Below are 24,322 nucleotides of genomic sequence, written 5' to 3'. Positions count from 1 at the left end.
ATTTCAGTTTTAATCCCAATTAAGATGGTGTTAAGTTTAAAAATATATATATTTTCTTTTCACCTTATCTGGTGTACTTTTTGTGTCTGCTGACTTAGACAGTGTCATATATCATTGATTGTGTTTTTTTCTTGTCTTTTCCAAAAAGAAAAAAAAAAAAAAAATCAATCTATGAATTTGTGATTCTAATCCATCAATTCACAAAATGTTCCTTCATGTTCATACAGTCAATTCCAAGACTTCAGAAACTGTTTCATGACTTTTTATTCTCACTGTAATCTATAGACAGCTCCACTTTATTGTAGTTTCTGACATGTCATGGACTGTCATCTGAGACCCCCTTTTCACTTTCCCAGTCAGTTCAACTGGTCACTTGTGAAACCCAATTACATACAAGGCATCTTAACAATATTTACAAAGAATAACAAATACATAATGGGAGAAATCTCAAGGGTGTTCCATGACAACATTGTGTTTTTGTGTGTGCATACTGTATGTCTATTGCAGCAGCAAATGCTTGTTGGCACGCAGTCAACACACTCAAAATACTGTATACACTATTCAAACATAACTAGACCTAGAAATTACCACAGATACCACAACCAAATGATAATGAACAGAACATTTCTTAGTGTAAATAAAAAGCCATTCAATTAATACAAAGGAAGAACGAATGTTTATTGAGCTTTCACAATGTAGTCTCATTTAAAATGCTACTGCTTTTACATTTAGTGTTAAGAGGTCAGTGCATAAAGAAATATAAATTACAATTAAAGTAATAAAGGGATTAGCTTGATGTGGAATGTACCATTGTTGCACAATAATTGACTGATGGACAGGTGACAAATAATTGCCTCTAGTAGCAAAAAACACAAAACTAGAATTAAAAAAAAAAATCAGAAAGAGCTTTCCGTCTTTTAACACCAATACAAATGCAATTGCAAACCGTAGAAAATGTTCAACATTTCACTGTAACTTCCTCTTTATTGTGGCTGCAAACACTTGTTAACTGATGATTTGAATATGCTCAATGTGTTTTAGTGAGATTGCACCAAAAATGTTAAGGTTATATTTGTATGTGCTATATATAGTACAGCCTAGCCCCGTGTGACTCAGGACAAGTGATGACTCAAAGGTGAAAAATTTACTGCTCTTCAAAATACTCAGCATAGATCCTGGTTCTTTAGGGGGCACACAGTACTGCAGCCACACGTCAAAAGAAGGTAAAGAGGCAAGTATTCTGCGTATTTATATCTTAATGATAATGTGGACAAATATCTCACCTCACGATGTTACAGAAAACCTGACATGAGGTACAAAATCACAAGTGTTACCTTTTCATTGACTGCAAAGACTACACAGAATTACGATACACATAAATATTTTGTTACACTCTCATCAGCTATCATTCACACAATTCTCTTTGTCAAGCTCATGTTTCTTGTACCAGAAGATTTTCCTACCGTTAACCTTACACACAGCGTCCTATAATGAAGTAGTAAAACAAAGCACAAGTCACACGATGAGCTAACAACTGGGGGTCTGAAATGACATCACAGTTTAGCAGCTTTAACTACCTGATTAAATAGCCCCAATGCTTACATTTGTGAGTGAAACAATCATAGTAGAGGTACTTAATTGCTTTGCTGTAGAATGTCAACCTTCAATAGCTTTAATATAACGCTGTTTGTTCCTACTTTGTGCATTAATTTGAGGCAACGGTGCCACTGTAACTCCTTCAAAGCCCTTCAAAATTAACACATGGATTTTGCAAAGCTCAAAGCTGCACTATATGCACCACCAAATAGCTGCTACAATACCCCTTCATAAGTAAAACCAAACATTACTTCATTATTAAATTTCACTGTATGCAGATGACACCCCGTTCTCAACCACAATCTGGAAAGCAATGGCAGAAACAAATTGTGACCTTGTTTTCATCTTGTTGATCTGGTTGTAAGCCACTGCAATAAACCATTAGTTGCTACCCTACACTACATTCTCCCACTCACACAGCTTAAGATACTTGTTGATTCTAGTAAGGCTATGGTCTATGGATTTAGTAAGAATGCCCTCCGAATGTAGTGAGTCTCCTGCTTCCTCATACGTCCCCGTCTTCAATCCGAGCCAGCTGCCTCTCCAGCAACTCGATTCTCTGGCTCTGAGCAAGTACGACGGCGCGCAAAGCCTTCATTTCTGCTAACAACTCGTTCAACACGTCATCCTGAAAGGAGAAAGCAGAGGCAACAAGTCAAAAAATGACTTTGAGCATGGAAAATTTTATTATGGTCAATATGTCTCATTCTATGGACTCACCTCTCTCTTCGGCCTCTCAGTATTTCCATCTGTCTCTCTTGTGGCTACTCGTGGCTGTGGCCCCTCTTCTTCTGTCTCCTTGGCGGCAGAGGTAGGTGTGGATGTTGGAGCCGCTACGTTGCCTGCTGAAGTTGGGGTGGCCCCTGTCCCAGAGTCCTGCGAGACAAGCTTTGGCTTGCTTCTGAGGGTGTCTCTATGCTTGGAAGGAGGGGCCGTGTACCCACCGCTCAGGGAGACCAACAGTGGTGGTGCATCCTGCCCTGCGATCCATTCATCAGCCAGGAGAGCCGGCTCCAAGCTGGCTGTGTCCGGGTAAAGGTCTCCCTGGAACAGATCTGACTGGGGAGGCAGGATAGAGATGAGGTGAATAAGTTAAGTGTTTTTATTGATAAATTATGGATAGATTTCCCATGTATGCAGAGCGCTTATATTTTTACTTTTGAATAGTAAGTATACAAATTAGTCATTCTTTAGAGGGGCTATTTGCCTTGCCGGGAGCAGTTGGTGATGATTGTCGCTTGACAAGAGCTTCAGCCATTGTTGCATTGACAAGAGGTTATAATACACCCTCTGAGCAGCATTATTTCTTCAGGGCAGATTGGAGGCTACAGTAAGTCGCTATCAAAAAGTGACCAGGGCTAGCTTGTTAGTGTGCTAACCTCAGCAGGATAAAAGACATGATAGAGACAAGAATTAACATTGGCGTTGCTTTCCACCACTGGAGACAGCTCTTGGTGATGATGAAGTTTGATGCTGAACAACATTTCTTCTAGACTGTTAGTACACAGCTATTAATGCTAATGCTGGCTATGTAGCAATATCAAAACTTACCAATAGCTCCTTTAAGTTGTTAATGGCTTACCTTCCGTGGTACAGTCATTGAGATGGGTTCCACTTTCCTTTCATGCAGTTTGTAGAACCTACAGAGCAGGAAATTAGAAACCTCGTTAAAAGGTTAAGTCTGTGCTTCCCCATGAATTTATTATTATTATTGAAGTTATTCTGTCTCTAAAGGCTTTCTGACTTGCCTGAGATGTCTGTGGCTCTCAACTCAGATGTAAGTCTTTAAATATGGTCACAAATATATAGTTTTCATTTTCAAAAAAGCCTCTGTAGCTTCCTACAGGGCACTGTAGTTTTTAACAAAGGTTATTCAAACAGGAGCCAATAGTGTATTTGTTGGGGACTATTTTCAGATGAGGATTAAAAACATGTTTTTTCTACTAGTGAATATGTTTACGGCAGCAGAAAGTTGTATGTTGGATTGATTAAAAGTAAACTACAGCACCCCTGTTCATGGTAATTAAGTTATGTGACACCCAGCGCAAAAGTGTTGCTCAATAATGTGTTTTTAAATGTTTATGGACAACAGTGGAAGTCTCTGACACAGAGGAATAAGATTACAGGATTTGGCAACATTCGTGATATTGTTCATTTGGTTTCAGTCTGTTCATTGAGTTTGTTGATAGGAGGAAAATATAAAATTTCACCAGTCTCACCTGCTCAAACATTCTGTGCTTACCTGGCAATTTCACACTTGTTGACATCCACAGCTCTTTTACTAAGAAAGCCTGCTCCTCTCTGTGGCTCCTTGCTACTGTATAAGCTGAGGAAGTGAACATACGGGGATTCGTCTGTCACCTCAAAATACCGGATGGTGCAGTCTCCCTGAAAACCAAGCAAAACCAAAATGTGAATGGCAAATCAAACTAAATATTACCATCTAGATGAATTTGTGTTTGCCATACAATCCTGAACTCATACCTTTCCACACAGGTAGACCATGTTTGTGTCCGGGTCATAAAAGGGTAGAAGAACTCCATTACTTGTATCCATTTCTTGTACAGCCATTGGCTCTGAGAGATCTTTCTGTTATTAAAAAAAACAACACTGATTTAATACTTTATTAGAATTGCTTACAAGTGTCCACCCAAGGTCCAGCCCAACTTTTACTTTCAGCCTTGCTAAATAAAGGCCATATTATTTCCTGCACTTGGACTGAACATTGGCATCCAATGTAATTGGTGTGCAGCAGAATTTTATGGATGTAATTCCTCGGGATTCTTGGAACCTGAGAGACTTACCGTATCCCACAATGCCAGCTGTCTCTCACTCATACGGCTGAAGCCTGTGGTCAGGATCTTCCCATCTGTGAGGAACACAGCTCTCATAGGCCTGGTACCATCATGGACCTTCTCTCTCACCTAGGAGAACAATTAAAGACCAAGTGTAATAGGTTACACTATTGTCAGGATGTGTTCGTGCATGATGTATAATTCTATAACCTCCTTTGAAAGCATCTGCATGCGTCCCAAAAATTTCAAATAACCTTGAGGACGGTGCCTCTTCGTGGGTCAATGACACGCAGGGCCTTGTCTTTGCAGACAGTACAGACAGCACTGCCATCCTTGTTCCAGCTCACACTGTAGATCAGGTCTGGATGGGCATCGCTCAGCTGGTACACAAGCTCCCCCGTCCCCACGTTCCACACACAAATGACGTTATCACAGCCTGGGGAGAGAGAGAGAGAGAGAGAGAGAGAGAGAGAGAGAGAGAGAGAGAGAGAGAAAGAGGCTAGTTCATAGGAGAGGAAAAATGTCCATCTTAAAAGTTCAAGTCTATGTTTTAATTGTATTTTATTGAACTGTTTCATACAAGGGCCTGTTCACGCTGCTTTACATGCTTGTAAGTCTAGGTTCAGGAGGCAGGCTATGCTGAATGAAAGAGCATAAAGGAGATTGGTGCCTTGTGACTTGACTGATCTGCTGGGTTTATAAACAGCGGCTGTCTGATATGTACTGCGGAGCAAGGTCATTAAGCATAAAGGACACTAAGATATAAGATTAGTATTGTTCTGACAGCCACAGGGAGTCAATGGAGGTTTCTGAGGACGAGAGTAATGTGGTCTGATTGACTTAAGAAGCAGACAGAGGAAGCTTAAAGGCCTTTTTATAGATTTGGAGACATTTGACACATAAGTGGAGAGATCCGGGAAAGAGATATAGATTTACTCTACTGTAAGGATGAGTACTTAGGGTTTTAAGTTAAGTTCTGTGTTGGCTCTTCGAATTGCTGCTCGCTCTCTCTTTGTATGTGAAAGAATGGGCTTGATGTGTGACAAGTGTGTACCTATATGCAAATATGAGGCAAGATGACGACTGGTTCACCAGCTGATTGTATCTGCAGGTTCCTCTTGCAAGCTACTGTTACTGTGATTTTTCACTTTTTCAATCTGACACGCTGATGCTGTTACCTTTAGGAGTTTGTAGACATTGGCTTCCAGTTGTGTTAAAGTCTTGAATACATATTTTCTCAATCAGCTTCTTACTATGACCAATGAGGCCCTATAAAAGTTTCTGCTGAAGTTGGAAGAGGTCAGTGGGCGGGGCTCAGTCGGAAAAAGGTGATATCTGTGCACCAATCAGGATTAGCAACATTTGAAATAAAAATGTGATGACAGTTGGTGGGTTATATTGCCAGGTTACTGTCAATCAAATCTGACCAAACCACACCCACACAACCCTGATGAGGATTAGGTCATTTTTGATGGTTTAACTCTTGATAATCAATACCTAAGATATATATTTCTCTAAATCCCTATAGAGGAAATACTTGAGATTTGAAATCAAGTTTTTAGGAGCTTTAATGTTGTTTTCTCCTGTTCAAGTGAAAGTGCTTTAAGATGGGGAGTGGTTTTCGACACGGCAGCTGTATGGAAAGTCCAGCCAGTCCGTAAGCGAGGTTGATTTTTTCGAGTTTTGTTAAGTGTTGCTATCTTCTGGATTTGTTTTGTTGTGTGGCCTTGAACATTGTAAAAAAAAAAAAAAACATCATTATACTTCAACAATATGTGTATGTGGCTACTTGAAGAACAGAAAGCACATACTGTACTTGTGAGTTAGTTGGAAAATGATGCGCTGTAAATAATATGCACTCTCATGCGATAACAGAGGACAGCAGCTCACAATGTCACACAGGTTTAACATAAATTGTACATAAAAGGCTACCTCAGATTGCATGCTAAATCCCATTGCAGCAAAGTGTAATTATTTTTCAGGTTAAACACATTCTCCTTTAAACTAGCACTGCATGCTATTAATTGCTGTGGAGGGATATCCAATTCCTTGCTTGTATAATGCAGTAGTAATTGAACTAGCTGCCACTGAACACCCAAACAGTAAGATTAGAGCCATTCCTCAACTCTCACTACTGACAAGCGGATAGCTATATATCACTTTCACTTTTCTGGAAATTCGTAACGTTGCAAAGTTGACTTTCATCTGTTAAATACTACTCAATTAGTGATGCCTGTTCCTTTCACCTGGTTTTGCTAGTGCATGCCCTTTTAGGTCATCGTTTTTATGTAAATGTATGTAAAACAAAATATAAACCACACAGTCGTAGAGTTTAATACATATGCCATGCTCTCCACAGTGCACATGTAATCTAATCAAGTGACCTCAGTTCAGTCATACTTCAGGCAGTCATGGACAATCCAAGTTGTATTTTTTGCAACCAGTATGGGGTACCTGAATGTGTCAAATGACACTACCTGCGGTTAGGAGGATGTTGAAGGCAGTTGGGTGCCAAGCCAGGATGCCCACTCTTTTACTGTGGCCCTCAAGGGTCACAATGGCCTCAGTCATTGGACTTGTCAGGCCCCCATCTGGGATCTGCCACACCTACACACAACAGGACACGACACACATTTGTTTAGGTACAGCAGCATGTATTGGTAAAGAATATCTACAATTTTCATGCCATAAAATTTGCTTGCAAAATTTATTGTTAAACACTAAAGAAAATTTTGCCATTTTAAACCATTATCCCCAGCTAAACACAGACTTTAAAAAGAAGTCCTCTCCTTGCTAAGAGTGTCCACTCTTTTAAACCTCAAGCGCAGCTTTAAAGGAATGGTTTGACATTTTAGGAAACACAGTTATTCACTGTTTGCTGAGAGTTAGTTGAGAAGATCGATACGACTCTCATGTCTGTGCAATCATGCTTCATTCACATGCTCCACAGATGGTCCCATTTCCTGAGTTGGAAAATCACTCTTCTGACTACAGTGTGTTCATTTCGTTTATGTCAGAATGTGGAAACAACATGGACGCTACAAAGATGTGCTCTAATTTTATTTCTCAGAGCATTAAAACAACTCGCTGACAGCTGTTTCTAGTATTTATGTTACTTGTTATCAGGGTTACTGCTAACAAATAACTTTAATCTAGGTCACTTTATATGGACAGCAACTAACAGTTACAGCCTAATACCTTATTACAAATTAAATGTTAGCAAAAAAAAAAGAAAAAAAGAAATGCATTAATCAAAAGTTTCTCACCATCAATTAACACCCAAGTTCTGTCCACCAAAAAAAAAAAAAAAAAGATGTGTATCAAAATTTTCTCCAACTTTACGAGTTGCTGTTCCAGAAACTAATTTTTCTGATTATTCCAACATCAAATGAATGCAGGGTAAGTATGAAGCTAAAGCCAAGATATGGTTATCTTAACATAGCATGAGGACTGGAATCAGGGGGAAATAACCAGCCTGGCTAGTCCTTCACATAACCCCTTGTTAACCACAAATAGTCATTTTTACACTTTGGTTTTGTTTTGGTTTTGTAGCTCTAATCTTCTCAGATTTTTAACAGCTCTTTAACTACCATGGCTGTCAGATTTTACACAACTGTGGTCAGGGTAACCTGTGGTACCTCAAGGCTGTGAAGCTACCTTTACTGTGCAGTCCTCTGAGGCACTTGCAATGATACTGTCATCATGAGGAGACCACTGGATGTCCAGTACTGGCGCCGCATGGCCACACACTGTCGGACAGGACTGATCGATTCTGCCGCTCTGTGGGAGAAACCAAAAGATAAAACTGTGACTTCTTGCTGGAGAAATATTAACATTACAGGAGTATAACCTTTGTCCATTAAACGTGCTGCATATGCATTAGCTAAACGTGGAGGGATAAAATGCTTTTAGTAGCAGAATAAGAGACAGGAAACAAGACAGGGGCTTTTAAAAATATTGATCTACTGTTTATCTGATGCCGAATGTAATGCAGGGATGGTCTAACCTTGCTGATCGGAACAACGAGGAAGGCGCCTCCACCCCCAGCTTCAATGATGACAGCGATGAATTTGGGGCTGACGGCACACAGAGGACTGTCCCACGTCACGCGGGACACTCTGACATCGTCGATGCAGTGCTCGGCTTTCCACGCCTGAGCAAAAACATGGCGGAATTTGCTCTGCCTGACCACACCTCGCCGGAAAGACATATCTGTAGGGGAGAAAAAAAAAAGATGTCATAAGTGAATTAATTAGAAAGTTAATTAATCTGAAAAGTGATTCTTTGTGAAGCAGAAACCATCAGTCAATGAGAAAACGAATTAGCAACAACTTTGACAAACAATTAATCATTTAAATCAATTATCAAGCCAATACTAGCAACTTTTAATTATGACAGGCATTTTACACTGTTCTCTTATGATTCTTCGTTCAAACAATTCATTGATTAATTGATAATGAAAATCATAGTTATCTGCAGTCTTTAACTGAAGTACCTGAGACAAAACAGAACATATGAGCTGCAGATGACTTCATAATACATTTCTTTCATAGTTCCAAGCACTTAGAAGTAAAAAATAGTAAGAAATTTGTTTCGTATTGTTTTCTATTTTCCCTTTTACTAGTAATGCACACAATATTTCGTTAAGTAAGATAAAAACAGAAATTGATATCTTATTTACATATTATGTAATTTGAAAGAATATATAAGTACTTAAAACAATATAACTGATGTTTTTCTTGTAGTTTTGAATATGTGTATCTGGAAGATGTCCAGTTTTACTTGATATAGGCCCTACTTTTGTGTCTGTGTGGGATGGGCCAGATGCTTAGCACAAAATAACTACACATGCTTTGTTAAAATGGTGGCTATAGTCGTTTAAGATCCACAAAAAGTTAAATAGATGAACTATGTTATGTCTGTCTGCACCAGTGGCCGATTAAAACCATAGTCTCTATTTCTGCAGTTGATTCAGTGAGTCCCCGACATCTTTAGACTGCCAGCGAGAGAGAAAAGAGGGCTGTCAAAACAGCAGGCAAATTCTTTCATACTGGGAGTCTGTCCCGAAAAGTACAGTCAGGCTTCAGTGGACAAAAGGGCATGATCCGCCTGAAACCAAAACATGCTGTGGCACTGAGGGGAAGGGGGTTGGGCGGCCAGAGCTGCTGAGGCAGGGGAGCCAGTAACTCTATATGCCATCTACCTAATGCTTCACAGTTGTCAAAGCAGAAACACTTTCATAGGTGTTAAGATGTGTTTCTAAATATCATCCTCCTATTGTATGATTACGCTTTAAACACCCTGCTTTATTGTTGCAACAAAGCCACACAGCATTCTTGCAGCATTTAATTAAGGGATTTTATTGTTGTCTGCACGCAATACAATGAAATGTGCTTTTGAGTAACTACCAGTTAGGCGGGAGCAACAAAGGACGTTTGTTAATGCGTAGCTAATCCCACAATAACACATTGCAATAAAACGGCAGGGTTATAATTTTCGACAGCATACCTGGCTTTTGAGCGACCTCTCTTAATTGGAAAAAAGATCACCAAAGACTCGGGCGTGACAGGAGGAGGCCAATAAAATAATCCGCCGCCAGCAGCAGTAACTTAATCCTCTCCTGTGTCCAGGCAGGCGTTCACGTCGATTGCGCAGATCTATAACAAATCCATCAGAAATAAAGAGCCATCCGAATTATTATCGTCGCATTGTTAGCTATTCTCCGGTTGGTTTGTCAGTAATTACGCCTGTGCGCCGTAGTAAAAGCCTAACCTCATAGAGCATGTCCCGTGCCGATATATCAACATTCAATGGAGCCCGACTGTAGACGATGATGGTGTGGGAAGAGATACAGACGGTGCTCGCCCTGTCTCCTTTTACAAACGACTGTTTTGGTAAAATGGATTGAGCAGAATCCCAGACACTTCCGCTCCTGGCAGGATATATCAGAGACATGCAGGAGTCAAGAGCATTATCGTCCTTTTACATCCAGATTCCTGTCTGCCAGACCGGATGTGGACGCGCCTGCAAAAATTGTCCGAGATTGAAACATTAGTTTAATGTACAAAGCAACTAATAAAGGCAACAGTTATGAATTTGCCCGTCCGGCTTCGCCATAGTGCGCATGCGTGAAACAATTTCAATTTGTATGCCAATTTTTGAAAACGCGACGACTAAAATTATTGAACAGTTTTACAGATGAAGATTTTTGCATACAAAACAGAGATTTTGCTAGTCTTTTACGTTATTTTGAATGCAAACATGCCAAACATGGTACCAGCTACTTAGATGGGACGATTTGCTGCTTTTCCTTTCATTTGCATTAATTATAGTTTATTTCTTTAGGTTTTAATAATTTTAAATTTGTCACTGCTTTCAGAACTTTTACAAACCAAACAATCAATCGATAATTCGAGATGAAACAGTAATCTGCTGATGAGAGAATCATTAATTGCAGTTCTATAAAAAATATTTAAAAACTAGCTCCACCTCAAACAACTACAACAGTAAAATTTTGTTTTTACGTTGATACATCACTATAAGATGATGCTTTTGCAATATAATATATAACTATAATTTTTTCTGCATTAATCCCGATTATACTAACATACTTTTACGTACTTTTACACCAATTTAGAGTTGGATCCTCCTGTTGCAATCCTGCCCCCTAATGGCTTAGGGGTATTTATCCTACCTAATGAACATAGTCTTTTCCCCGGTGGCTCGTATTCGAGTCCGGCCTGGGTCCCTGTGCTGCATTTGTGTTTGGTGATTTTGTCAGACGACGTCGCAGTTATAAAATCTACATTTGACCCCAGGCGCTCAAGTCATGTACTACACCACGGCTTGTTTGACCTGAGAAGGAGTTAACATCGGCTTGTTTGCCCCTATTTCACACCTCAGGCTCCACCATGCAGATGCTGGCAGAAAGGTGATTCCTACTCATTTCCCAATTCAATTTGGTCATGAAAGAAAATATTATTAATAATCTTTAAAAATGAAGAAGGGAACATGGTCGCAGCCATGAGTAACTAACTGAAATCCCAAGGTTTTTACAGATCTCTCCGTAAATGGCCTATTTTATTATTTTTTTTAATTTTCATGGTCGGCACTTCTTCAGTATGTTTTATCTATTGCAACGAGAACTAGATGTCTGATAATTCTAGTAGTCTAATGCTGCTGAATGTGTATAATTTATTATGGCCCTTCAGCGCCACTCGGTGTTTAATATGGGGCATGGCAGACTCATTCAGACATTTATATTCTGAAGTAAAGGGCGGTATTCTGAGGAAGTAACTTGTCATATTACAATATTCATACTCTACTATTGTTTGTAGTCCTTTAAATACCAACGGACGCAAAGAGTGCAACAGGTGGCTCCGTGGCGCAATGGATAGCGCATTGGACTTCTAGGCACTGATGAAGTGATTCAAAGGTTGTGGGTTCGAGTCCCACCGGAGTCGCATTTTTATACGCTTGTCTTATTACACTGCATAGTGTAGCATTGAAACGATTGCAACTCAGCAATCAATTCATGTTTATTACAGATTCGCGATAAAGAAAAAATAAGTCCACATGAGAAAGCATTATTATTAACGTTATCTATTGTTTGTAGTGTAAGTGAATTATACCATAATTATAATTTTATTTACTATGAACACGATTGATGAGTCGACCCAGCACTACGAACCCAGCATTGACTAAACTAGCTGGCTAGCAGTGAAGCAGGAACTGAATGCCTCAAGTTAGCAAATTTATCAACATAAAATCAAAGTGGGTATCCGATTATGTCCTTTACAATAAAACTCTTTCTTGAGACAAAAATAATATACCAGCGTGACAGTAATATTAGGTAATTTACTGATAATTTCTTATTGAAAGGACACGTAAACGGTATATATATCTGGTACAGAATATATATATTTCTTTTTATTTGGCAATGTACAATTACTTTGAAGGCAAAAAGCCGGTTTCGTCCGACCAAGCAACAGTGTCGGCAATCTATGTGTTTCTCGTCGGGACCAAATAGTGTTGCACCGGGTGTAACCAACGAGCTAACGTTAGGCTAGTTAGATGTAGCTAGCTAGCTTTAGATTCTTGTCGGCGTACGCAGCTGTAGAATGAACATTATACACACGATTATTGAGGGATACTAATGAAACTCCTTGGTGTCACTTTATTTTACAGTCGCACTACTGTTGTTGTCGACGTCTCCCGTTTAGTTGTTTTCATCATTAGCTGTCCCGTCTTGGTCAGTTAGCTAGTTAGCCCCTTCAGCTAGGCACAGTAGCGTATGGGTGTCAAAGTTAGCCGTGACTTCACCGGGTGTCTGGTTGCCTGATCTCACATTTCGGACACGTCAAGGTAAACATTTAGCCACGGGCAAGTTTGAAAGCTAGCTAGTGGGCTAGCGGTTGTTTAGCGGTGTATCTTGCTCACACCGTATTGTAAATATGCACACGTCAGCTGGTAAACTTCGAGCAAACATGTCAGCTGGTGTTTCTTCTGTGTAGCTCATGTTCTAGCGGTAATGAGCTATTATCACCGTGACTCCCACTTAGCCTTATTGCAGCTAACGTTTGCTAGCTTCTGGTGTCAAACTCGTTATGAGCTTTATGAATTTTATGTTGTTATCTTTGGTTTTCTTTGTTGTATCGATCAGACAAACGTCACATTTTTCCAAAAAGATTATTAGAACGACAGTTCCCAAAATCACGACAATGTGTCAATTATTAACATTTAATGTATATGTAATTAAGAAGATAGAATTACACAAAGATGTATTAATAACAAGTCGGTCCCCCTTTCCGATCATCCACTTCAGGTTAACACACTAGGTTTGCCAGTAAAATGTGTCAGTTGTGAATCTGTATCGATTCTGTAGCTAACCTTTGACCTGTCATACCACACTGAAAGATCAATATCAGCCAGCTACAATGATTCATATTACTGTTGTACAAATTATTGAGATGGTTCTGAATGAAAATAGGAATGTGACTTACGAATATTTTCACTATCAGTTCATCTGCTGATTCTTTTCTTGCTTAATTGTTTGGGTCATAAAATAGGACAAAATACCTATTGCAAAACCTGTTGCAATTTCAGCCCATGTCCAACCAACAGTCTAAAATCCAAAGGTATTAAGTATGATATCATTGAAGACTAAGAAAACCACTAAATTTTTACACCTGGGTAGTTGGAATTTGTGGCATTTCTGCTTAAAAATGACCTAAATAATGAATTGTTTATCAAAATAGTTTCCCATTAATTTTGTGTTAACAAACTAATCGATTAATTGATTGAGCGATTCAGCACTGTTTGAAAGCATGAGTCTACTAATGTGAATTCAATTCCAAACATTTCTAACTTTATTTTTCCCTTTAAGGTTCCTCAAATCTGTATCTTGATTTTGGGGGCTGTGATGTCAGAGCCCAAGACCCCCACTCCAACCCCAGCTGGCGACACATACAAAGGATGGGTGTTCAAGTGGACAAATTACATCAAGGGTTATCAGCGGAGGTGGTTTGTCCTGAGCAATGGGCTGTTGTCATATTACAGGTACACTTTTCTGCAGATTACAGAGAACAAAAAGGAAGGATATAGCCTTGATAATGTCATCAAGGAAATCCCTCAGCATTGATCTTAAGTAACTAGAGTTTAATTACACCCAACAAGCTGTTTATCAAATGTTAAGTGAATAAATAATGAAATGAGCCTCACCTCATCATGTGTCTTATCAATTAAAGTAAATTTTCTTGTCTTATTAAATCTTAGGGAATGTTGTAATCTCTGTCGCCACGCTGTAGAACATTTGAAAGAATAGCTGGCTCCGTGGCGCAATGGATAGCGCATTGGACTTCTAGGCACAGTTTGAGGTGATTCAAAGGTTGTGGGTTCGAGTCCCACCGGAGTCGCATTTTTATACGCTTGTCTTATTACACTGCATAGTGTAGCATTGAAATGATTACAACTCAGCAATTTCATTCCGTGTTTATTACAGACTTGCGATAAAGAAAAAATAAGTCCACAAAAGGAAGTATTATTATTAACATTATCTATTATTTGTAGTGTAAGTGAATTGTACCATAATTATAATTTAATTTACTTTAAAGATCATTGATGAATCGATCCACCAGAGTTGCATTTTGTGTGCTTGTTTATTTCATAAGACTGTAACATTGAAACAATAATAATGTTGTATGTTTTTTTTCTATATATTTACATTATTTCTGTATAGTTACATTTTCATCAAAAACTCAAATCAAATTCCTCTGATTATCAGGACCCAGGCAGAGATGGGCCACACATGTCGGGGCACAATCAACTTGGCCACAGCAACTATCACTGTGGATGATGCCTGCAACTTTGTCATCTCTAATGGTGGGGCACAGACGTATCACCTGAAGGCCAGCTGTGAGGTGGAACGTCAGCGCTGGATCACTGCCCTTGAGCTGGCCAAAGCAAAGGCGGCACGCATGCAGGCTGAGTCAGGTAAAACACACAGCCGCATGGGAGGATGTGAAGCGGAGGCAGAGGAAAGTAGTATTTAGAGTTCTTGCTCTGTGAATCTTTTAAAAAGCAGAGCATTTTAAGTCTTTTAAGCTCATTTCTTTTTCCACTACTGTTGTTTTTGTTGTCAACAGATGACTCTGGGGATGACTTCTCACCATCATCTGCACCAGTGGCACCCGGACAAGGAGGCGGGTCGCAGAATTCAGAGGTCCAGTCTGCTCTCAGAACACTAGGCAGCAAGGTGGAGGATCTCAGCACGTGCAACGACCTGATCTCAAAGCATGGCTCTGCCCTCCAGAGGTCAGGCTTTAACACTACATTGCTTTTTTCGCTGAAGTACTCAGGCCAAAGTGCAACAATTCTAGCAATTCTTCTTTCTCAATTTAGAAATGAAAGTAAAACCCAGAAGGATTAATCTTGCATTCCAACAAATGCAGACATGGTGACTTGGTTTCAAAACATTTTTCAAGTCTTTATTTACAGAGAGTCATACAAAGACCCTGTTGCTATGATATCATGTGCTAAATCAAGGTGTGGTGTTGCACTTTTGCAAAACAAGTTTGCAAGTGTAATCATAACCCAGTTGAATCAGAGGCTTGTGGCCTTTTACACTGTAAATTGATGATATATTGTCTGAACTATTAATTCATGTTGTACATTTAAATATTTTTTCAGGTCTTTATCAGAACTGGACAGTTTGCGTCTGACTGGAGAGGCTGGGGATAAGATTCGTCAGGTCACAGAAAGGGCCACGTTGTTCCGCATCACGTCTAATGCCATGATTAATGTAAGTGTCACCTCCTCACTTAGTATGTCTATACTGACATATCAATGAAAGTGGGCCCGCTGACTAGTTTAAATGAATCTGGTTATTTCCTCTGGACTGATCTTGTTTGAGCTCAAAGGATCCAAACTGGTGCAGTCTGTGCTCCGTGCAGACCAAATTAACTGCTCACAATAATTAAATTTTGGGTTTCAGTGGTTTCTAATTGACCCTGTTTGACCTTTTGCCCATCAGGCGTGCCGAGACTTCCTCACTCTGGCTCAGGCTCACAGTAAGCGATGGCAGAAGGCCCTGCAGGCGGAACGGGACCAGAGAGTGAGGCTGGAGGAGACTTTAGAACAACTGGCCAAGCAGCACAATCACCTGGAACGAGCGTTCAGAGGGGCTGCGCAGGCTAATGCTACAGCAGACAATAAAAGTAAGATGTGAGATTCACCTGAACGCAATTCATATTTCTGCCCACGTCCCTCTTAGTCTTCATTTCACAGATCTTTTTTAATTTGTTATGAACACATCTATATTAAAGCATTCACTGGTGGATTAGTTCTGTAAAGTGTTGTTGCCAACAGAAATGAGCAGTAGCACTTTATTAGAGCTCACACAGAGTGAAAAAGTAATGTATCAAGGTAGTGTTCTTTTTTTATCAGCTGGTTGATGTTTTAAGAGTCATATAAAAGTAATTTGAGAAAAGTCTGACAATAAACGTAACTTAATATAACAGAAATATGATCTTGAGAGCCTGATTTCACAGACCTCACAGTCTGGGAACCACGGCATTAGTTAATCGACAGGAAATTGACTCGCAACTATTCTGATAATCCTGACAGTTGAAAGAACTGATTGTTGTCTATGAAGGTGCTGCAGGGCCGGGGAAAGGTGAGGCCAGCGATGAGGATGATGACAATGAGTTCTTTGATGCCATGGAGGAGGCTCCTGAGTTTATCACTGTTCCTGCAGACCCACAATTTCACAAGTCAGTATCTTCTTGTTTCCCACACGTAGTTATACAGGAAGAAACCTTCAAAAGTCTTTGTTAGTGTGTTTTTTTTAGCCAGTTCCTTGTATGACATGCAGCCACAAGTTGTGATAAAGTCATATGGTTCGAATTCTTCACACTCATGTAAACAATCATTTGAGTTGGCAAGTATTTAAGCCAGTTTTGTGCTTCCTTTTGTTGTATTTTACACTGTCTGTTTCCTTTAACCAAGATCTTCCCAGGCACTGACAGAATCTCTTTGCTTTTTTAACCTCTTACAGAAGGTCAAGCAGTAATATCAGCGGTTTCAACAGTGAAATGTGTCCTGACGATCAGTCGGTATGTCTTAAAGGAGCACTTCACTGATTTTCAGCTAAAAATCAAATAAAATGTTGTTTACCATCATTTATGATAATTAAATATTTTGCTACAATAATAAATCAGATTACAAACATGATAACAATGACTCAGTTGAAAAACAGTGAATCTATGTTTAAAACTTTATCATTTCCAGTAGCCTTTATACTGATTATTGACAGAACTTTTTTGCTTTTTAGCTTAATGAGGAGCCCCTTGCGATGAACCAGGAATCCCCCTCTCAGGAGTTGGTGCCCTTGAAAAAGAGGCGGACACGCATTCCAGATAAACCCAACTATTCCCTCAATCTGTGGAGTATCATGAAGAACTGCATTGGCAAAGAGCTGTCCAAGATCCCAATGCCTGTGAGTATCTCTGCAGGTTACTTAATATCCAGCGTGACTCACAGGAAGTTTCTTTGCTGGGCTGGCCATTAAAGGCCTCAGGGAGTTTCACCTCCTCTTCTGCTGTATTTGTTCATGTGGGTGAAACATAAGTGTTCACTCAACTAAGACAATGTGATACAATCACACCAGTAGACTTCTGGCACCAATGTATCTGTACCTTTTTGATGTGGGAATGTCAGCAATACCGGGCCAGCAACATTCTTTGTGTGCCATCCTGTGGTTAAAAATACTCTACTGTCAGACCTACAGAGGAAGCAGTCGTCAAGACTCAGTCATCAACCTCATAGACATTCTGTAGAGTGTACGTGTGTGATCTTTTTTTAGGTTTGTTTATTTGGCAGTGATTTGTCTATTTTCAGACTAATCTTATATATCACACATGAACATTCAACAGCGTTACCATAGTTTTTATTGCTGATAAGCAATAAGAATTTTCAATACAGAGATGCCAAACTGGGGTTGGGGTCATTTTGAAACTATTACCATTACTTAATTTATCCAGCACAGAGCATTGACAAATTAATTTTACATTGTAAAATATCCTGCTCAGTATGTTTCTTGGGCACAAAAAATATCTTTGAATGTTGGCTGTGCTCAGTATCACACCTTTGCTTGTATCTAGTACACTCAAACACCTGTATGTAGTCTGGGCTGTTAGGCATTTATACATGGGAAGTGCTGATAAGTACTAAATTATAACAGCAGCGTTTAATCATTTTAATGATTTAAAATTCCTTATAATTAATGTGTGCTTTCATTGTGATAAATAATGCAACATTCATTTGTACAGTCTGACGTTACTAGAGAAGATTAGGATTTTAGAAATTTCATGCATAGTAGTGTTGACATGTTTGATCAATTTTTAATAATTTCCTGAAGCAGAATGTTCATGTCACTCTAAATGATACCGATTGCAAACATCAGTACACATCCAAATTATTCTGCTCTCTGCAGGTGAACTTCAACGAGCCCATTTCGATGCTGCAGCGGTTGTCGGAGGACCTCGAGTACCACGAGCTGCTGGACAAGGCCTCCAAGTGCCAGAGCTCCCTGGAGCAGATGTGTTACGTGGCAGCCTTCTCCGTGTCCTCCTACTCGACCACCGTGTACCGCACGGGCAAGCCCTTCAACCCTCTGCTGGGAGAGACGTATGAACTGGACCGCCGGAGAGAGAGTGGCTACCGCTCTCTCTGTGAGCAGGTGAGAGAAAAAGAAACAGAAAGTTTCAGTCCTGCCAGGGAAGTGAAACTGAACAAAGAACGGATGTCAGGAAGGATGAGTTGAAAAATTCCACTGACTCAGCATTTTGAGAGCTTTTTGCTTCCTTTTTATTTTTTATTTTGATGAATTCGGGGTTGCACATGTTACAGGGAACTAGCATTCATGAGAGTTAGCTAATCATATCAGGAATAGAAGGACAGTTTAAACAGGGTTAAATTAATACTGGCGGTCATAAATATACGATTATATCGTTTGCAATTTTTATCAATGCTTGTAGAGACAACAGGTGGTAACAATGTAAAAGTCTCAGTTGTGGCATCTAAAAAAATATATAAATATTTTATGTAATTTATTTTTTAATTGGGGCACACTGTAACATGAAGAATTACCTTAGGAGGTGAAAAAACATCCTCTGGTTTGTAGAAAGGGGAAAGGATTTGAGGAGGACACAAAATGGAGGTTTGAGATTGTAAAATTAGAATGGCAGAGAGGTATTTGTTCCTAAAGACCAAGAACATATATCCACTCCTGTAAATAATCTGTTAAATTATGCCGTCAGGCAGCAAATCCAGTGACTAGGCAGCTGTGGAGAAAGCTGTATTTAGAGTATGAGCATAGAGACGGGTTCAATTTGGTCATAGAGGCTTTAAATGGGATTGTGCAAGGCGGGGAAAATATTAAATGCTATTGTAGATGAGTATAATTGGATTTGAGATTTACAGTGGGGATTTTCATGCCCTGCTAAAATCAGGGTTTTTACAAACTTCACAGGTCTGTCAGTGTGTTTGTATAATATTAAATGTGAGTCATAACTATAAGGGCGTAATCAAACCTGCAATGAAATTGAATGCACGACCTATGAATTTCCCCTAGGGGATAAGTAAAGTATCTATCTATCTATCTATCTATCTATCTATCTATCTATCTATCTATCTATCTATCTATCTATCTATCTATCTATCTATCTATCTATCTACCTATCTACCTATCTACCTATCTACCTATCTACCTATCTACCTACCTCTCACAGGTGAGTCACCATCCCCCTGCAGCAGCACATCATGTGATTTCTGATCGCGGCTGGACCTTGAGGCAGGAAATCACTGTTGCTAGCAAGTTCAGGGGAAAATATCTCTCCATTATGCCTTTAGGTGAGAGACCATTCAGTTCAAAACATATTAAGCATGCCTTTAGATCTTGGTGATGACGTAGATTGAGAGTGTGATATGAACATTGTAGTTAGTTTTTGAAAGAGGTAAAAAGCACTTGAGGAATGTATCAGTCACACCTTGGCCTAATGAAAGCATTGAACAATGTTTTTTTTGTCTTGGAGATGACGTTGACTTGCTTCCTTGTCTGCATTTCTGTACAGGCACAATTCACGCAATCTTTGAAAAGGGCAACAATCACTACACATGGAAGAAAGTTACCACCACAGTGCACAACATCATTGTGGGGAAACTTTGGATTGATCAGGTGAGACTGAAAGAGTTAAAGCAAGATCGCACTGTTAAAACAAGGCTTTGAGTCTGTACTAGGACACTTAGTTGACTAGTAGCAATGTACTGATTTTTAGCTCATTTTCAAGAAAGTCAGTAATAGTGAAGAGACAGGAAATGAGGGGAGACAGAAATGGGAAATGACATGTAACAAAGTGTGTGAGCTGGACTCGAACCTGGATGTGGCAATTACATGGTTAGTGCTTTAATCACTTAAGACAATACTCTGCAATGCAGCAATACAATGAAGCCAATTTAGGCCAAATTTATACTTGAATTGAGGTGATTCCGCTTACTTTTTCTTGCAACTATCTATCTATATATATATATATACATATATATATATAAATGAAAACCATCGAAAACTCTTCCCAATGCTATCAGCACTGAGCCACATTATATTATCATCATATTGCTCAACCCTAATCAGAAGTTTAAACTTTTATTCGATTGAAAATGATATTCCCACAGTGATATCCCTCAAACTTACTTTCTGTTTTTCTTCCAGTCTGGAGAAATAGACGTAGTGAACCACACCACCGGAGACCGCTGCCATCTGAAGTTTGCTCCTTACAGCTACTTCTCCAGAGATGTGGCCAGGAAGGTGAGAATAATGCAGAAAATCCTATGACTGATTCAATTCCACTTTTCCCTAAATTCAGTGCAACAGGTTCGAGTTTTCATTTATGCCAAATGCAATAAACTCTCTTCATTGTAATACACCAGAAACTGCCTCTTGGTTCCCTGCGCAGCCTTGTTTTGTCCCTATTCTGGTTGTTGCTGTTTTTCTTTGCTTTTATCACATCAACCTTTCGCTGTTTTATGTGCTGCATGTGTAGTACCTCGACTTTTAATGTCTCCAACTGTATCCTTGTGTTTTTATTCTCTTGTGGGATAACACCCTCTGTTAGTTTTAACCAAATTACAGTCAAGAACTCCTCTGTTAACCTTCTCTGTCTCTCATTTTAAGGTGACAGGTGTGGTGATGGACAAAGACGGCAAGGCCCACTATGTGTTGTCGGGGACGTGGGATGAGAAGATGGAGTTCTCCAGAGTGATGCAGAGCAGTCGAGGTGGAGAGAACGGAACCGAGGGCAAACAGAAGACGGTTTATCAAACACTCAAAGCCAGAGAGGTCTGGAGGAGGAACCCTTTACCGTAAGTGCTATTACTGCATGGCAGAGTGTGTTTAAACACATACAAGTTTAGAAATAACAACCACAAACTCAGTCACTTTTTTTATTTTTCATTTATTTATTTTTTTCATAATTGATGATTTCAGGGAGGTGGTCTTGAAGTGACCTGCTTCCATAATAAAACACTGAGAGAAACCCTGTAATTAAAAGTGATAAAAGATGATAATCAGTCTTACAGCACGCTCAGTTTAATTACCTCTGTGGCTGCCCATGCCTACCATGTATACTTCAGTAATGAGTGTTTCCACAGTCACACTTGACCTATTCTCTAGTTTGTTTGTTAAATTTGTGTTCCTAGAAAAAAATGTATCTTTTTTTTTTCATAATGATAACAATAAACTTTATTCTTAAATCTTTAATTAACAAGATTTAGCTCAAAGGGCTTTACCTAAAATTGAAAATAACTAGTGATTAAAAGGTTGCCTGTTTAATCGTAAAAGACAGTAAAACAGTATTTTATGACATAAGCGAGGCAACGAACAATGACTTGAAAGCAAGATTTGAAAGTCAAAAATCTTCTTTTGTAGTGTTCTGATTATTTTTATATCTGTAATAAATAATAACAGACTTGCATGTTGATTAAAGGTCGGGTCACCTACAAGTAACCACTCAATCAACTTTTTTGAGGCAGAAAATGAAGACATTAGCATCACCAAATACAGAGCAGAGTGTTTCATGTTTTGAAATATATTTTTAAATGTTGTAATCCCTCTCAAGTTTTGACTTTGTGCCCTGCTGTTCTTTATCTTTGTCCACAGTGACGGAGCAGAGACCATGTACTACTTCACTGCCTTGGCTCTGACCTTAAATGAGCCTGAGGAGGGCGTGGCACCCACCGACAGCCGACGCCGGCCTGACCAGCGTCTGATGGAGGACGGCCGCTGGGAAGAGGCCAACGCTGAGAAGCAGCGGCTGGAGGAGAAGCAGCGCAGCGCCCGGCGGGAAAGAGAGAGAGAGGCCGCCAGCCAACGCACCTCCAGCCAATCAGAAGAAGGTGAGTCAAGTCTGTGTTAATGTGTTACTGCTTCTGTATTCCTCTCTACCTTGTTTGGGGAAAATCTTGGAATTTAGAGATAAAAAAAGAATCTCTGTGATCCCCCTTTCTCTTCCAAAAGCTGTCGATGAGGACTCTCTTACTGATCCCTCCTTAAAAAGCAAGTATTCCTCTTTTAGTCTCTTTTACTGTCACCTCCTCATGCTTTAATTGTCCTAATCATCTATCAAGATTGTTTACTTTCTACTAGCTTTTTTTGGTAACACTGTTTTTATCTTTCAGGTGCACCTCATGACAACTACCAGGCACTTTGGTTTGAGCGCTGTGAGGACCGGATCACAGGTGAGCAAATCCATATCTATAAGGGAGGCTACTGGGAAGCTAAGGACCGTGGCAGCTGGGAGGGTTGCCCAGACATATTTTGACCTCGGTGTTGCCTGCAAAGTGCCCTGAAGAGACTGATCCATCAAAGCCGCCTGGTGGACAGCTACCACAAAGGCCTGCTTGTCCCCTACTTGGACAGCTGCTTCCCTCCAGTGGCTCTCTGTTCTAAGAGATCTCCAGGACGGTCACTGCTGTCTGATCCAGAGGGAGCAGGGTTATCCCTCTGGCTTCCCTCATCCCCATTTTGGTTCCTGTCTCCTTGAGTCTTAGCATCTACCCCTTCATTGCCGTCACACATCTGAGAGGACTGGAATGAAAATTCTATGCTGCTTTGACTCGGGTCTGGCTGAGCATAAGGGGGAGGAAATGAAATGGGCAGTGCTTCCAAATCTATAGTAGATCGTTCTTTTAGTCTCTCTGCTCAAGTCTGTTCAGTCTCTCAGATCAGGAGCAGAAGAGGTTTTGTGCTGATAACACCCTGTGAGATAATGTAGTGTTCCTATCGTCATCCACAGCATTGTGTGCTTTGGTAACAACTCTAAAAAAAAAAAAAAAGGGGGTTAAGACGTGGTTAATATATAGATTTATATATAAATATGATTAAAATAATTTCATTAAAATGTCGACTGGTGGCCTTCAAGATGTTAGCAACGATTTCTTGTTTATCTCTCTGATTTAGTGTCTTAATGTAATGAAGTGAAGGTTCCAGTGTGCTTGTGTGTATGACTGCATATCTGCTCTTTCATCACTTTACAACACTGCCATTGTGCAGTAAAAAAAAAAAAAAATGATTGTCCAGAATACCAGTTGACCCTCTACACTGTCATGTTTTATAGTTAGAAGGGATTTTTTTTCATTACCAAGGCCTGATGGAAATTATTATTGTGAAAATTGTGATGTGGGTACAAGGCCTCAACACACTTTCTCTTCGCCTTAGAAACGAGCAACCTGCTCTCACTTGTATTTACATCACACCTCAGTGGATATGACGCTGATGTTTATTGCTGGTTTCATGTACAAACTTTGAAGAAACACTTGGGAAAGGAAACAAAGATGCAAAATGGCAAAAAGTTTGTTCCAGTGCTGAGGATATCTCACATTAGTTCAGTTTTATTCAATAACAATTAATGAATTTACCCTTTTTCACAGCATTGGGATAATATTTAGCCATTTTGCAATTAAAGTGAATGGTAACTAAGTTACATGGCAGTAAAAATTAATTAAAATGTGTGGGATACTTGGTGTGATTTTTTTTTGACAGTAACAGACAAATGAGCAAAGAAAACAATGAAAAGTAAATGATAAAATAAATATCACACCTTCATGTATCTGCTGAAAAGTTCATACATATGCAAGTACATTTTGACACCAAAAACATGGGATATAATGTGTGTGTGCATTTCATAATTTTGTTTGTAAGTGTACTTAAAAATGAAGAATAAAGAAACAAAGAATTTAAAAGCATTGCAAATAACTATGATTTTATAAATGTATAGAAATTCATATTATAGTATTGATAACTGTAAAGTAGTTTTTTTTTCTTGTATTTTGGGTTCCTCTCACATTATGTGAAGAAGACTGTCTTCATTTTCAGAAAAAAG

At 39.4% G+C, this 24,322-nt stretch overlaps 2 protein-coding genes and 2 non-coding genes across 8 annotated transcripts; 3 read left to right on the top strand and 1 right to left on the bottom strand.

The window, feature by feature from the left end:
- Window positions 1–659: 659 nt before the first annotated feature.
- On the bottom strand, window positions 660–11,136 carry LOC111233023 (coronin-1B-like). 4 transcript variants are annotated; one of them, XM_022760751.1, is made up of 12 exons: window positions 10,164–10,400; window positions 9,900–10,048; window positions 8,398–8,603; window positions 8,049–8,171; window positions 6,869–6,998; window positions 4,646–4,827; window positions 4,401–4,520; window positions 4,081–4,185; window positions 3,839–3,984; window positions 3,179–3,236; window positions 2,317–2,655; window positions 660–2,224 (listed from the first exon to the last, which is right to left on the bottom strand). In XM_022760751.1, exons 3-12 carry the CDS (start codon window positions 8,599–8,601, stop codon window positions 2,102–2,104), a joined length of 1,530 nt encoding a protein of 509 aa, XP_022616472.1. In that variant the 5' UTR covers window positions 8,602–8,603; window positions 9,900–10,048; window positions 10,164–10,400; the 3' UTR covers window positions 660–2,101. The 4 variants fall into 4 exon arrangements, with proteins under 4 accessions (XP_022616472.1, XP_022616474.1, XP_022616473.1 ...); XM_022760753.1 differs by lacking the exons at window positions 9,900–10,048; window positions 10,164–10,400 and adding an exon at window positions 11,013–11,136; XM_022760752.1 differs by lacking the exon at window positions 9,900–10,048 and having other exon boundaries at window positions 10,164–10,401.
- A 630-nt stretch (window positions 11,137–11,766) lies between these two features.
- trnar-ucu lies at window positions 11,767–11,854 on the top strand. The gene is given in 2 exon segments: window positions 11,767–11,803; window positions 11,819–11,854. It is a non-coding gene; the product is annotated as a tRNA-Arg (tRNA).
- A 590-nt stretch (window positions 11,855–12,444) lies between these two features.
- LOC111233026 (oxysterol-binding protein 1-like) lies at window positions 12,445–23,281 on the top strand. Of its 2 annotated transcripts, XM_022760755.1 has the most exons (17): window positions 12,445–12,755; window positions 13,777–13,949; window positions 14,674–14,882; window positions 15,035–15,203; window positions 15,579–15,690; window positions 15,922–16,105; window positions 16,543–16,660; window positions 16,945–17,002; window positions 17,221–17,385; window positions 18,382–18,627; window positions 19,679–19,799; window positions 20,021–20,124; window positions 20,656–20,751; window positions 21,118–21,305; window positions 22,102–22,337; window positions 22,459–22,497; window positions 22,620–23,281. In XM_022760755.1, exons 2-17 carry the CDS (start codon window positions 13,813–13,815, stop codon window positions 22,760–22,762), a joined length of 2,325 nt encoding a protein of 774 aa, XP_022616476.1. In that variant the 5' UTR covers window positions 12,445–12,755; window positions 13,777–13,812; the 3' UTR covers window positions 22,763–23,281. The 2 variants fall into 2 exon arrangements, with proteins under 2 accessions (XP_022616476.1, XP_022616477.1); XM_022760756.1 differs by lacking the exon at window positions 22,459–22,497.
- trnar-ucu lies at window positions 14,217–14,305 on the top strand. Its single transcript is given in 2 exon segments — window positions 14,217–14,253; window positions 14,270–14,305. It is a non-coding gene; the product is annotated as a tRNA-Arg (tRNA).
- Window positions 23,282–24,322: the final 1,041 nt, after the last annotated feature.

This window comes from Seriola dumerili, unplaced genomic scaffold, assembly GCF_002260705.1.
Source record: "Seriola dumerili isolate Sdu_G_001 unplaced genomic scaffold, Sdu_1.0 BDQW01000362.1, whole genome shotgun sequence".
NCBI lineage: Eukaryota > Metazoa > Chordata > Actinopteri > Carangiformes > Carangidae > Seriola > Seriola dumerili.
This window is presented reverse-complemented; position numbering and strand designations above follow the sequence as displayed.